Genomic DNA, 14,645 nt, shown 5'->3' with positions numbered 1-14,645 from the left:
GATGAAATTAGATTGTTTTGTGGCAGCTTCTTGTTTTCGTGGAATATCAGTAGTCATTTTTCTTAACATTTGACTCTGTCTCACAGTGTTCTGGTTTCCTTATCACTCTTGTCATCTCATGTCATGAAGATACAATGCATTTGATACATTGGCTCGACCTTCCAAGAAACTTCCTAGAAGCAATTTGTTCCAATACTCTAATAGTGTATCGACTGGAAAGGTGCGGTGGCCGTTCGGGAATGTTGGCCAAGGTTGGCCTAGTCGGTAATCATGTGAAAAAGATGAATAGAGTGTTTTGTTTGGACCACTGTCTAATCATGGTCTCATCAGTCCCTCCAGGAAGCAAGGCTCATTATTTAGTTGGGCTCCCGGCGGGAATGATTTCTACTTCAGGGAAAATGTCCGCCGCCGCCTCGACTGTAATCACTCAATTTCTACTTTCCTCTCCCGAGGCTTCCTCCAGGCAAAGTGTAGTAATATTTAGTTTACAGTGAAATAATGGCTGACGTCTCAGGGTGTTTCTCCGTCTCTTTCTATCTGTGTGTCTCATCAGATGTATATCAACAGCCGTTTCACCAAGCTAAGTGGAGTAGAGGTGTGTGTAGATGGGAGTTTACTTCAGATGTAGATACTGTGTAGAACTGTTGATTTCCTGTTCATCTTTCATCACATATTATCTGCAATTGTTATAGCTAGATGACCTTAGTGTCCATTTGAAGACTAAACAGCAATGCATTCTTGATATTGTATTATTTTTTGACACTATTGTATTGCCAATGAAAATGTCTATTTTCTGTGATGGGGTCTGGCTAATGCTAACTAATCACATGAGGCTTGATGGTCTCGCTAACGCTAACAAACAGCTTGGGGTCTGTTGCGTGATGAAACTTTATCAGTGGCCGCGATTTATGAGGTCCAGGCATTCTGGGCCATATGAGATCTCAGTTCTAAGAAGCTCTTAAGCTCCCATAAACAGGCAGCAATATTGTCAGCTAAATATAACCCCCTTCTTTCTCCTCCACCCTTCTGCTTCCCCCCTTCTTCGTCTTTCTCCTGGGGGGTGTGGTTGTGAGATTGGGACTGTTGGGTCAAGGAAGGCTTAGTTTCGCGACGCGCTTATCGATTCGCTCTGTGTGTTAGCCGACGAAACGTTGTAGCAAGTTATGATTTTTGTCTGTAGTCAGTAGCCATATGGGTCTGTATGTGAACTCTTCTAGTCTGTCTGTCTGTCTGTCTGTCTGTCTGTCTGTCTGTCTGTCTGTCTGTCTGTCTGTCTGTCTGTCTGTCTGTCTGTCTGTCTGCCTGCCTGCCTGCCTGCCTGCCTGCCTGCCTGTCTGCCTGCCTGCCTGCCTGCCTGCCTGCCTGCCTGCCTGCCTGCCTGCCTGCCTGCCTGCCTGCCTGCCTGCCTGCCTGCCTGCCTGCCTGCCTGCCTGCCTGCCTGCCTGCCTGCCTGCCTGCCTGCCTGCCTGCCTGCCTGCCTGCCTGCCTGCCTGCCTGCCTGCCTGCCATCTCTATTCTGCTAAGCAGGGGGCATGAAAGTTCATATAGCTAACTCTGACTGGTGGGCCAGACTATCTGGCTCCTTGCATGAAGGATTGTGATTTTGTATGGAATCGCATTGGCAGTTGGCACATACTTCTGTTTTTTGTTTTCGTTTCTGTACAGTTTATGTGCTAGTCTATGGGCCTGGATTCAGTGCATATTCCATATCAGTTACTTAACCTTTGCCTGCTCATATATTTAAAAAAATAAAATATGATACACACCAGATGATGTCATCAGTGTCTCGGGATTACATTTTTGTATTTATTTATTTAATTTAACCTTCATTTAACTAGGCAAGTCAGTTAAGAACAAATTCTTATTTACAATGACGGCCTACCCCGGCCAAACCCGGACGACGCTGGGCCAATTGTGCGCCGCCCTATTGGACTCCCAATCACGGTTGGTCATCATCAAATGCATCAGATAAACGTATTATCTCTTTGACTACAAAACATAGAAACCCGCCATTTTCACATATCCAGACACACATCCAGACTCACCACCTGGATTCGGTCTTATGTAGCAACATTTCAATTTCTGTTTTTACATTGGATAAAAGTAGAGACTCGGAGCTACAAAATGGTATATCATACACTGCATTTGAGGAACAATGGGAAAGTAATTCTGCTTAGAAAGTTGATCAACTTGTAAACTCACTTTTGAGAAAATGGTGTTTGAATGTTTTGGTATCTAGTGAAGAGCTCTTCTATGTCTACACACATTCAGCATTGTTCACACCCTCTTAAGCCTTATCCCCACCCATCTCTTTAATGGTTGATCCAACCTTTCTTGCTATCTTACTTCCAGACATCTAAGAGAGAGAACAGCTCACTGAACATTACTCGCCCTATCGCTCTATCTGTGGTTTCGCATTCAGAGCGCACACTGGACGCTCTGGCCAATAAGTAGGGTTGTTCCGAAACCTCTGACCTCTGAACTACAATCAAGCACCCAAGCTAACTGGCTAACATTGGCTAGCTACTTCCAGACACATAATGAGAGAACACCCACTCTGACCATTTTATTCGCCCTGGTAGAGCTGGTTAGGCTTTTTTCATGTTATCCAGAGTGTTAGTGACTGTAACTGTGCTGCTGGCAATAATTGAATTACGCTTTGTTGCTGATGTTTACTGACACCGGACAGATTCAACGGGTGTTGAGCGTTGAAAAATGCATCAGTTATTCTGCGCTCTGGCACACTAAGACTTTTGCTAAGAAATGTAGCTAGCTAGGTGAGCAATGAATCCCAACGCATGACGTAACATTAGTTTGTGAGCCAGCCAGCTAATGTTAGCTAGCTAGTGTCGTGTCTTTACTATCATTAAATTGAAGACTTAGTTTTTATCAAAGATTCTCTGTAATTAGTATTACGCGATCAAACTGATTAATCATGTAACCATAATTAACTAGGAAGTTGGGGCACCAAGGAAAATATTCAGATTACAAAGTTATAATTCCCAAATATAACCTTTCAGATATTTTCACATCTGATCAATAGTCTTCGATTAATGAATTATTTATTTTACCTCACGTTAGTCTCATTCCAAATGTCGTAAATTGTTGGTTATCTGCACGAACCCAATCTTCACTATGAGTCATCCATACATCAATTTTCTTAAATCATTTATTTATTACTAACTAAGTAATTCACAGAAAGGCATAAACAAACAGTAGATATAGTTACAAGGAAATGATAACGGCATTTCCCTAGTGGGGTAAACCGGTATTGCGGCTTGGTGGACACAAAGGGAAGTGGGGGTTGACTGAGATGAGACCCTACAAAGTTGATAATTATAACAATTGAAATGCTAATCCTTTGCACATGAATGCTCACTCATTCGGGAACAATTGCAATCAATATATATATTTACGCTCAGTGTGTCGTCGGGATCTTTGTTGAAAAGTTAGTTTCTGTTGGAGAGTTTTCGTCCTCTCTCTCTCTCTCTCTCTCTCTCTCTCTCTCTCTCTCTGTCGTGGTTAGAGTGCTTTGTTCAGAGCGACATTCATTCATGTTGTTGTAGAATGGATGTTTCGGCGGTTGTTGTTCTTCGCGTTCAATGATACCGAATTCCTAGCTGCAGACTAGTAATTAATATCAAAGACTTGTTCTTATTCTCTCGGTATCGATAGTTTAAGAGTTTAACCACGTGGTATGTTTAAAAGATTCAGCAATGGTCTGCAACCTTCGTCCTCCCGTGATTGAGAGAATCATGGTCTACTGAGAATTTCTCAATGTTGGGTTTTATTCGGAAATTGCAGAAAAGGGTCTGTCGCAGGATGCCTGACCCTAACTGGGCTCATGGGCGGACCTCTGATTTAGTTCAACTCAAAAGGGAATTGGAGTTTCCTTCATTAAACAGTCCAAAATCACATTACACAATTTTACAAACAGTATCATACTCACTCATTCATCTCATACAACAATTAGATGTAAATCTCATATCTGAGGCTATTATATAAACACCGTTACGGTAATGTGGCAACACCGTCTCCCATGAGCTTCCCCAAGTTGTACCAAACGGACCAGTTCGTAGCTGGATTCTTCACCAATCTTTTATACCTTCTCCGGAACGTAAACGTTTTTCGGACCTGAAGTTCTGTGAGGTGGAAGAAATTCCTTTGTTCTCTATGAAACTTCACTCTATCTCTATACTGTGTGGCCATGAGGAGACCCTCTCCTCAGGAATTTACGACCTCTCTCTGACCACAGCAGCCTAGTTGAAGGAGGCAAGGGGGAGGCAGGGAGAGGGGGATAGGGCTTGCTGTACCCAAAGAGGGCAACATCACGACACTAGCTAATAGTACACATTATCTTGAAAGGAAAATACTTTGTCTTTTGTTAAGACATGTAGCTAGCTAGCTAAACAATGGACCATAATCATAACTCATGACGTTACTACCCTGCACGAACCTGCAGGTAGTTAACCACCAGGTTCTATGGCTATAACTAGTCAAGCAAATGTGTCTGAGATACGAATAATAAGATCATACACATAACGTTAGCTAGCTAACAGTACACTTGAAATCAAACCACTTTCTGTCAAAATTAGAAATGTGTAATATCTGAAAAAATAAATCATGGTTGGACACATCTCCTGTCTGATGCCATGCATTGTTGCCTTAGTTTGACGATGTATTCCAAACTTGTCTTTTCTCCATCTCCTCAGCTATCATACTCAAATTACACTGATTTCAAAACTCGGTCTTCCAGAAAGTGAAGAGCATACACATAACGTTAGCTAGCTAACAGTACACTATAACTTGACATTAGGTTTATGCAGTTTTACTACGCAATAAAAAAATATTCAAAAGCAGTTTTCGACAGGATTACCTAAACATACTGACCAGCTCCAATAGACAGACATGTGCTATATGGCAGACCAATCCAAACTCATCTCTCGGCATGTCCAGCCCACTCATTATCTCAGCCAATCATGGCTAGCGGGAAGGTTGTTCACTTTTTCTGTGGCTAAACCAACTAGGCTCGTAATTTAACAATTGTATTTGCATTTTCAGATGGCATACAAGTTTGATATTAAGGCACATGAAAGTTCACATGTTCCAGAAGGCATTTCTGTGAAAAAATGCTTCAGGTTTTTTAACGTTCAAATAGCTCTCCTGTGAAGTAATGACTTGCGACGTAAACCTAGTTTCCTGAATCGGGTCACATATGTTGACATTGTAGTGGTGCTGAGATTAATGCATCATACCATTAATCTCATACCAGCTGTAGTTCTGTAATTTGAAAGTTATATATTTTGAAAACTTGATTGCTGACATGCAAAAAAATGTGGGACTTTATCAACAATGGACGAATGAAACAAAAAAACCCAAAAAAACAATATATTAAGTTGGAAGTAAGCATGGCAGCAATTTAGATGAAAACAGTAGAGGTATTTGGTGGTGTAGTTAACCAATGATGCTATCGTCAGTGTCACGGTAGGGTCAGGACTGGTGTCAGATGTCATCTTTGCAATGGACTTCTGTCTAAGTTTGGCTTTGCCCACAATCACACAATCATTACACACCCTTTGAACACATACACATATGTAAGCATACAAGTACACACACACAAACACGCACGTAAGCACACACACACACACACACGTTCACACACATACATACACACACACGTGCACAAACACAAGTACACACACACTGCTAGTGCTGACACTGTCCCCGCTCCCCAGGTTTCCTTTCAGCACTTATGATGTATAATGTTCTCCAGTTGACAGTTACAGACCCCCCACCTCTGATCCACTGTATATGCTCCTATCAAATCACTGTGGACACCTGCTACTGCGGGAGTCACTCTCAAGGACCCCCCCCTTCTCTTTTTCTCTTTCTCTTTTTCTCTCTTTCTCTCATTTCTTTCACTCCCTTTCCTTCCCATTTGATCACATTCTCTCTTTAGCTTTCTTTCTCAACCTCTCTCTCTCTCTCTCTCTTTCTCTCTCTCTCTCTCTCTCTCTCTCTCTCTCTCTCTCTCTCTCTCTCTCTCTCTCTCTCTCTCTCTCTCTCTCTCTCTCTCTCTCTCTCTCTCTCTCTCTCTCTCTCTCTCTCTCTCTCTCTCTCTCTCTCTCTCTCTCTCTCTCTCTCTCTCTCTCTGTCTCTCTCTCTCTCTCTCTCTCTCTCTCTCTCTCTCTCTCTCTCTCTCTCTCTCTCTCTCTCTCTCTCTCTCTCTCTCTCTCTCTCTCTCTCTCTCTCTCTTAGATAGTTGAGTAAGGGTTAGATTTAGGTATTAGGTGGCCCAGGAGATGGAATACTTCAGACATAGACCATCCTTTGTGATTGATGGGGTGCTAATACTGAAGTGGCGATCTGCTTTACATTTTAGAAACTGAGGTTGGTTCTCTTTGGTGTAAAACACAACTCTCATGTTCCCACCTTTTAATCCCATTTGAGTTCTGATTCTCCACACTTCTCCCCAAGCGTGCACTTGCACACACTCTGTCATTAATTTAATATCATAGGATCGGTGTAACCATCATACCATTGTCAAATTCATGACAGGAAGTTTGCAAGTGTACACTTTGGGAGAAGTGGAGAATCGGCATTCAACTTTTGTTTTGGCAAGGAACACTAAACAATATGGAGATTTGAGGGGTTTTGTGTGTAAATTAATTGCAGCAAATTCTTTATTGATGTGGTAAGGTCAGGTGGAGGAAGTACAGGGTTACTTGAATCAAGCCTACTGTATTTTCAATGCTGCAGGTCTGAGGCTTTGCTTTAGGAAATACAGGTTTCCACAGAAACCCACTTGAATTAAGCCTACTGTGTTTTCACTGCTGCAAGGTGATGAGTGATCGACAAGTGATACAGATGTTGGATCTTAATTTGATCGCTCTTTTGTTGCTGAGACTTTTCCTGCACAGCAGATTAATAAAATGTTTTTTTATTTTATCTTTATTTTACCAGGTAAATTGACTAAGAACACATTCTCATTTTCTTTTGAACTTTGTGATCTACATAAATTCTGAAAACGTGCACTAACACATCATATTCAATTCAATTTCATTTCAATTTCAAGCAGAAATTTGCATCCTGTAGCTCTAACTCCAAAAAGTGTTGGGACACTGTAAAGTCCATGGAGAACAAGAGCACCTCCTCCCAGCTGCCCACTGCACTGAGGCTAGGTAACACGGTCACCACTGATAAATCCGGCCAACACTGACCTTTTCGAATCCCACCCTACCCTCTCCGCTGTGCAATCCGGTTTCCGAGCCGGTCACGGGTGCACCTCAGCCACGCTCAAGGTACGAAATGATATCATTTACTGCCATCGATAAAAGACAGTACTGTGCAGCCGCCTTCATCGACCTGGCCAAGGCCTTCGACTCTGTCAATCACTGTATTCTTATCAGCAGACTCAATAGCCTTGATTTTTCTAATGACTGCCTCATCTGGGACAACAACTACTTTGCAGACAGAGTTCAGTGTGTCAAATCGGAGCGCATGTTGTCCGGACGTCTGGCAGTCTCTATGGGGGTACCACAGGGTTAAATTCTCGGGCCGACTCTTTTCTCTGTATATGGTATCAATGATGTCGCCCTTGCTGCGGGCGATTCCCTGATCCACCTCTACGCAGACGACACCATTCTGTATATTTCTGGCCCTTCCTTGGACACTGTGCTAACTAACCTGTATGCGCTAGTCGGTTGGCACTCGCTACCTATTCGTCGCCAGACCCACAGACCCACTGGCAATCAAACAAGCAAAGTGTCAGTATAGAGACAAAGTGGATTGTAACGGATGTGAAATGGCTAGCTAGTTAGCGTTGGTGCGCTCTAATAGCGTTTCAATTGGTGACGTCACTTGCTCTGTGACCTTGAAGTAGTGGTTCCCCTTGCTCCGCAAGGGCCGTGGCTTTTGTGGAGTGATGGGTAACGATGCTTTGTGGGTGACTGTTGTTGATGTGTGCAGATGGTCCCTGGTTCGAGCCCGGAGAGGGGACGGACTAAAGTTATACTGTTACATTGATGCATTGATGCTGTTGACCCGGATCACTGGTTGCTGCTGAAAAGGAGGAGGTCAAAAGGGGGGTGAGTGTAACGGATGTGAAATGGTTAGCGGTGGTGCACGCTAATAGCATTTCAATCGGTGACGTCACTTGCTCTGAGACCTTGAAGTAGTGGTTCCCCTTGCTCTGCAAGGGCCGTGGCTTTTGTGGAGTGATGGGTAATGATGCTTCGTGGGTGACTGTTGTTGATGTGTGCAGAGGGTCCCTGGTTCGAGCCCGACGAGGGGACGGACTAAAGTTATACTGTTACACTCTCATATTCAATAGTTCTTCCCGGCTGTATGTAATAAGACTTAAGATTTCCTGGGGTAACAGTGTAAGAAATAATACATAAAAAAACAAAATACTGCATCGTTTCCTAAGAACGCGAAGCGAGGCGACCATCTCTGTCGGTTCCATGTTCTATTCTATATTAAGATCCTGCATCTGTACACTGTCTAATAGATTATCCTACCACAAATGGGTGTATTACTGTGTGTGTGTGTGTGCGTGCCGGTGGGTGGGGATGGGGGGGAATGTATCATGTTCAAAATGGCCTTTGGAGAAAGGGTAACACTGGAGAAGAAGAGAAAACTCTGTCCCATAGGGCTGCACACAATTGGCCCAGCGTCGTCCGGGTTAGGGGATGGTTTGGCCGGGGTGGTTTTACTTGGCTCATCGCGCTCTAGCGACTCCTTGTGGCGGGCCGGGCGCCTGCAGGCTGACCTCGGTCGTCAGTTGGGCGATGTTTCCTCTGACACATTGATCAAACTGGCTTCTGGATTAGGTGTTAAGAAGCGCAGTTTGGCTGGTCATCTTTTTGGAGGACGCATGACTCGACCTTTGCCTCTCCCGAGCCTGTTGGGGAGCTGCAGCGATGAGACAAGATCGCAATAGGATATCATGAAATTGGGGAGATAAAGGGGGTAAAATACAAAAATACAAAATAATAAATGAAAGACAGGCGCTGGAGAAGATTTGCAGTGTAAGCTTGATTGTCTTCCTAATGATTGACCTCAATACTCAAACTTCTAGGAATCAGTCGGTGATGGAGTCATAACACTGATAAAATTCCATCTGCCATTGGCAACATACGATTAATTAAGATTAATCAGAGCAAACTTTGTTTATAGAGCACATTTCTTACAGGGGAGGCATTTCAAAGTGCTTAACAAATAAAACAACACAAGGGGAGGAAAATAAAAACAAGGACGTCTTCCTGTGGTTCACTTCTGTCCATCAGTGTGATTGTAATGTAGAAGAAAGTGTATATTCTTGTCTTTCCCTTCAAGTGTGAGAGGATTCTACAGTATCATCCCAACATCCACTCTAATCCTGAATATTCAGTGTTAAGGGGTGTTTTGTGGTTTTTCCCCAACAGGTACATAACAAGATACAGATATGAATGAATGAAAAAAAAAAGTCATACTTTTTTAATTGTTTTTTTTATAGAATGATGTCTTCCAAGCAAGCCACATCTCCGTTTCCCCCAGCGACAGAGGAAGAGGAAGCGATGGGTCAGGACGATGTGGGCTGGGCCAATGAGGACAGAGAAAGCCAGGACCAGCCGGCCTCACCCACTCTGCACAGCAAACCCCTCCCAGAGGAGCACCAGCCAATCAGAGACAGCCAGCCTGAGTCGGCGTGGAAGAGTATAGGCTCTACTCAGACGGTGAGACATACACACACACACTTCATAAGATTGACACTGTCACTGATCCCCATTATAGAGGAATCTTCCTCTTTAAGACAAATGCCTCTTGGAACAGTTTCAAGGACGTCTTTAGATGCCAAAGCCCCTTGTGTTTGTAACATAAGCCATCTAATGTTCTTGGAGATCCCCCCACTCTGTAAGAGGAGGAGACGACATTCAGAAATAAACCTCTCGTCAGGCCACCTGTGCTAGAGTGTGTGCTAGGGGACAATGTCGGTTCACTATTAAAAACAGTATGGTTATGTCCCAAATTGCACCCTATCCCTAGATAGTGCAGTACTGTTTACCACGACCCATAGGGCTCTGGTCAAATGTAGTGGATTATATGGAGTAGGGACGCATTCTATCGCTGAGCTACAGTATTACTGGCCCCATGAATGCCCTTTGACCTATGATGTCATAAGTGTACAGATGTAGGATCTTAACTGGATCAACCTGTTGCGGGAAAATGTAAAACTTGTAGTGTATTTGTGGTTTAAAAAGGCTTTTGAAGTTTGTCATTTCCACACAAAAATTGGCCATAGTCAGTCCTGTGGGATTTGTCTTTGCTGTATAGTCAGAGTTGGCTGTTTTTAACCTGAAAACCACTGCTATCTCCATGCATGACAGGTGTGTACCTCTTACCCTTGCCACACAGGCTATGACCTGTGGCATTCTTCTGCGTTGAGTTTAATTCGTCAATCACAAGATGGAGGGAGTGGATATCTGTAACCGTGTTCTTGGCACAGGCCCAAAAGGGGACTGCCTTTGTTGCGAAACCCATGAGTTATGGCCTTTGTCCCAAATTGCACCTTATTCCCTATATAGTGCACTAGTTTTGACTGAAGCCCCTATGGGTAGTACACTACATAGGGAAAAGGCAGCCATGGGATGTAGATATCAACTTTTCCCTTCCCCACTGCCGTGCCAAGGTGTCATACTCTGGCTGCCAATGCTGGAGTCTAGATTCGGCTCTAAGAAGATGATTTGACCAACAACACCCACAAACATTAGATGATTTGAACAACACCCACAACAGCAACAACCACAAACATTAGATGATTTGAACAACACCCACAACAGCAACAACCACGAACATTAGATGATTTGAACGACACCCTCAACAGCAACAACCACAAACATTAGATGATTTGAACAACACCCTCAACAGCAACAACCACAAACATTAGGTTATTTGAACAACACCCTCAACAGCAACAACCACAAACATTAGGTTATTTGAACAACACCCTCAACAGCAACAACCACAAACATTAGATGATTTGAACAACACCCACAACAGCAACAACCACAAACATTAGATGATTTGAACAACACCCACAACAGATTAGATTTGAACAACACCCACAACAGAACAACGAACCCACCCTCAACAGCAACAACCACAAACATTAGGTTATTTGAACAACACCCTCAACAGCAACAACCACAAACATTAGATGATTTGAACAACACCCACAACAGCAACAACCACAAACATTAGATGATTTGAACAACACCCTCAACAGCAACAACCACAAACATTAGTCAATAGAGAGGTGGTGAAAAGTCTAATTTAAAAAGCAATTATATAAATAGTGAATATAATTTAAGTTACACTTTACTTGGTGGTGAGTTAGTTGTTAGTTGAAATAATGGCCATTAATATTTAGATGAGGTAAAATAAGAAGTCAGAGTATTTCCAAACCCCCATTTGACCTTTATTCAAGTAAACAAGTCAGTTAAGAACAAATTCTTGTTTTTAATCACAGCCTAGGAACAGTGGGTTACTCTAGAGCCCTGTTCAGGGGCAGAATGACAGATTTGTACCTTTTCAGCTCGGGGATTTGATCTTGCAACCTTTTGGTTACAAGTCCAACGCTCTAACCACTAGGCTACCTATCGCCCCATGTTGTATTTGTTCCTATAGGACAATGGTAGCAGCAAGGGCTGTTCCTTGTACTCCTACCGGAATAACTCTACCTCTCCACCAAAGCCCGAGGAGTGTTCTCGGGAGCGGGGCGAGCAGCTAGGCGGATCGACCTTCGGAACACTTGAGCGCCGCAAAGGAAGCCTGGCCGACGTGGTGGACACACTGAAACAAAAGAAACTGGTGGAGCTGACAAAGACCGAGCAGGACGGTAGGAGAAGGCCTTTACCCCCTCTGTACGTGTGTGTGCTCTTCTGTACATGGACATGTTTAACTATACTTGAAGACCAGAAGTCCCCACAAGAATAGTAAACAAACAAACATTTGACCAACTGGGGACATTTTGTCGGTCCCCAAAAGGAAAAAAGCTATTGTGTTATGGTTAGAATGTTAGGTTTAGGGGTTAAAGGTTAGGGTTAGGAGTTAGGGTTAGGGTAAGAATTAGGTTTAGAGTTAGGGGTTAAGGAAAATAGGATTTTGAATGGAAATCAACTGTGGGTCCCCACAAGGTTAGTCAAACAAGACTGTGTGTGTGTGTGTGTGAGCTCTCCTGTATGTGTGTGTGCGTACTGCGTACATACAGTATGTTTAGCTTTTCCTTTGTGTCTATATCCTCTTCAGAGGAACTTTGAACCATTCAATTACAAGTGGCAAATCCCCCACCCATAGATCACAGATCTGTGAGAAGTGAAATCGCTAGTTTCCCTTTTCTCCCCCTCAGATCTGTCTCCTCACATCAGGCCAGTGGTTGACTCCCATTGCATGCTCCTGCATGCTCCTATACCCCACAGCTATGGAGATCTTACATCTCTCTGTACTGCTATGCTACACATGGTAATTGTCATGATATCAGAGGCCCCACTGATCTATCGTCCTAATGCTTCACTTTGTTATTGATATGGTGCAGTGTAGAGTAGTGATCTCTAGAGCCAAATAGCCACAGGCATCACCGCTTCATCACAGCTTCTACTTTACTGTAGATAGTCTTTGGTTTACTGTGAGTGAGCCACTTTCTCTCTCTCTGTGTGTGTGTGTGTGTGTCTGTGTGTGTGTGTGTGTCATCTGCCTGTCTAACAGAAGTGATGTACATCGATGCTAAGGCAGGGAGACAAAGCACACAGAGCTGAGAGTGTCTTGATGCAGTGTCAGCGTTCCCCCATCTGTTTTTAGTCAATTTGTGTGTCTTAAGTTTTTCCACTCCCATATAGGGGATACATTTGACTGAGCTGCCCCTCTTGGCCAGGTCTCCCTTGGGAAGAGGTCTTCTGACCTCAATGTGAATACCTGCTTAAATAAGGTTTAAATAAGGTTAAATATATATATATATATATATATATATATATATATATATATATATATATATATATATATATTTAATATATTCATTAATACAAGTCTTTTATAATGATTTATTTATTGATCTCCCGCTATCTTAGCAAAACACATCACATAAAATGAACCCAGAATCTCACTCATCAAAGGTGTAAAATCCACAATATTTAATATAATATCATCAAAACACATAGGTGTAAAATTATATTAATTAATATCATCAAAACACTAATCTACTGTAGCTTCCCAAATTACTCTGTTTTGTTCCTATACATTCTTTAATGGCGATGGTGAAATGTACAATAACGGTACATTGTTATCCTTTTTTACATGTTTTATTCACTCCCCAAGGACCCACCAGTCACAACAAACAATAACCCAAACACTGCAGTGTAGATTAGGATTCATCCATCCATCTATTTTAACCATCCATCCATCTATTCATCCATCCGTTGGCTATAAGTCACATGTCTCTGTTTTAGCTCCCTATGTGAAGTCTACGATCAGGATTAAATGAGTTACAGTGACAGCAATGATTCCTCATTGCACTTCATTCTAACCTTTAGAATTTCAGCCCTTTATTCGTTGTATATTAAATATTGTGGATGATGCGTTTCATTTACGTTTTTGGCATTTGACCCTGCCCAGTGAGATTAGCAGATGGGTTCATTTTATGTGATGTGTTTTGCTTAAGATAGCGGGAGATCAATAAATAAATCACTAAGGCTGAGAGACTTCTACATTAATGAATTGATTGGCTCTGCGAACATCGCTCCACAAATGCAGCCATAAACGTAAACTGTAGATCCAGATTGAAGTGCTGTCTCTTTACAGAAACACATCTCTAAAACTACCGAACCCTTTTTTCTGACTTTTTCTTTTTTCAAGGGTTCACTCTTTTAGGCCACCTACGCTTTTGTCATTCTTCTCCCACTCAGAGCGTTTTCTCAATTCTGACCCATTGCCCTTGACCTGTTCTGTGATTATTCATAAAAACAATATTAAGGACAATCATTTTGTAGCAATGGTTCTATTTTGCTTTTATATTGCTTTGACTCGTACATTACTATGGACATTGCCTTATTCATACATGTTTGGAAAGACAGAGAACGAGGGAGTCTTTATAGCTGGGTGTGCAGAGGCATCATTGTAAAAAGGCAGATCTGGTAGGGGAGAGTGGGGTAAGTTGAGCCTCCCTTGTTTCTCGGAAACCATATACAAAAGTACTTATTTTACGAAATATTTAGGAAGAGGTCCTTTTCCCGTGGAGTATGTGAAGGAAGAAACCACATGGAAAAAAGCAGACTTATTTTCACCAAGTCAAATGAATATATTGTGTTAGAGGTTTCATGATGCTTGTATCTAATTTAACGGTTTTTATACATCCATTAGGATCTCTATAAGCTTCAATATGAGGTTCTAAACCCAGCGGGAAAGGGCATACTTGTAGCTGTGTGGGCTGACCAGGTCAAAATGTTTGCCTTGCACTAAAACAAATGTGGGCTTGTTTGGTTGACTCAATTGCTGGGTTGCAGGCGGTGGGTCACTTAGCTGGGTTGTTTTCTTTAAAAACAGTTGGGGTTTTGGTGCTGGGTGTTGGGTTATGGATGCTGGGTGTTGGGTTATGGATGCTGGGTGTTGGGTTA

The 14,645-nt window shown here is 42.6% G+C and overlaps 1 protein-coding gene across 7 annotated transcripts in view; it reads left to right on the top strand.

Moving 5' to 3' along the window:
* The window catches only part of LOC112259100 (transcription factor SOX-6), a 196,849-nt gene that overhangs the window by 55,088 nt on the left and 127,116 nt on the right, over positions 1-14,645 (top strand). For 6 of the 7 annotated variants that reach the window (XM_042329731.1, XM_042329632.1, XM_042329692.1 and 3 more), the window contains 2 exons: positions 9,497-9,716; positions 11,668-11,878. In XM_042329731.1, the coding sequence (XP_042185665.1) occupies positions 9,498-9,716; positions 11,668-11,878 (430 nt within the window). In that variant the 5' untranslated portion in view covers position 9,497. The remainder of the gene's footprint in view (positions 1-9,496; positions 9,717-11,667; positions 11,879-14,645) is intronic. The other variant, XM_042329814.1, reaches the window with a different exon arrangement.

This window comes from Oncorhynchus tshawytscha, linkage group LG01 (genome assembly GCF_018296145.1).
Source record: "Oncorhynchus tshawytscha isolate Ot180627B linkage group LG01, Otsh_v2.0, whole genome shotgun sequence".
NCBI classification, from domain to species: domain Eukaryota; kingdom Metazoa; phylum Chordata; class Actinopteri; order Salmoniformes; family Salmonidae; genus Oncorhynchus; species Oncorhynchus tshawytscha.
This window is presented reverse-complemented; position numbering and strand designations above follow the sequence as displayed.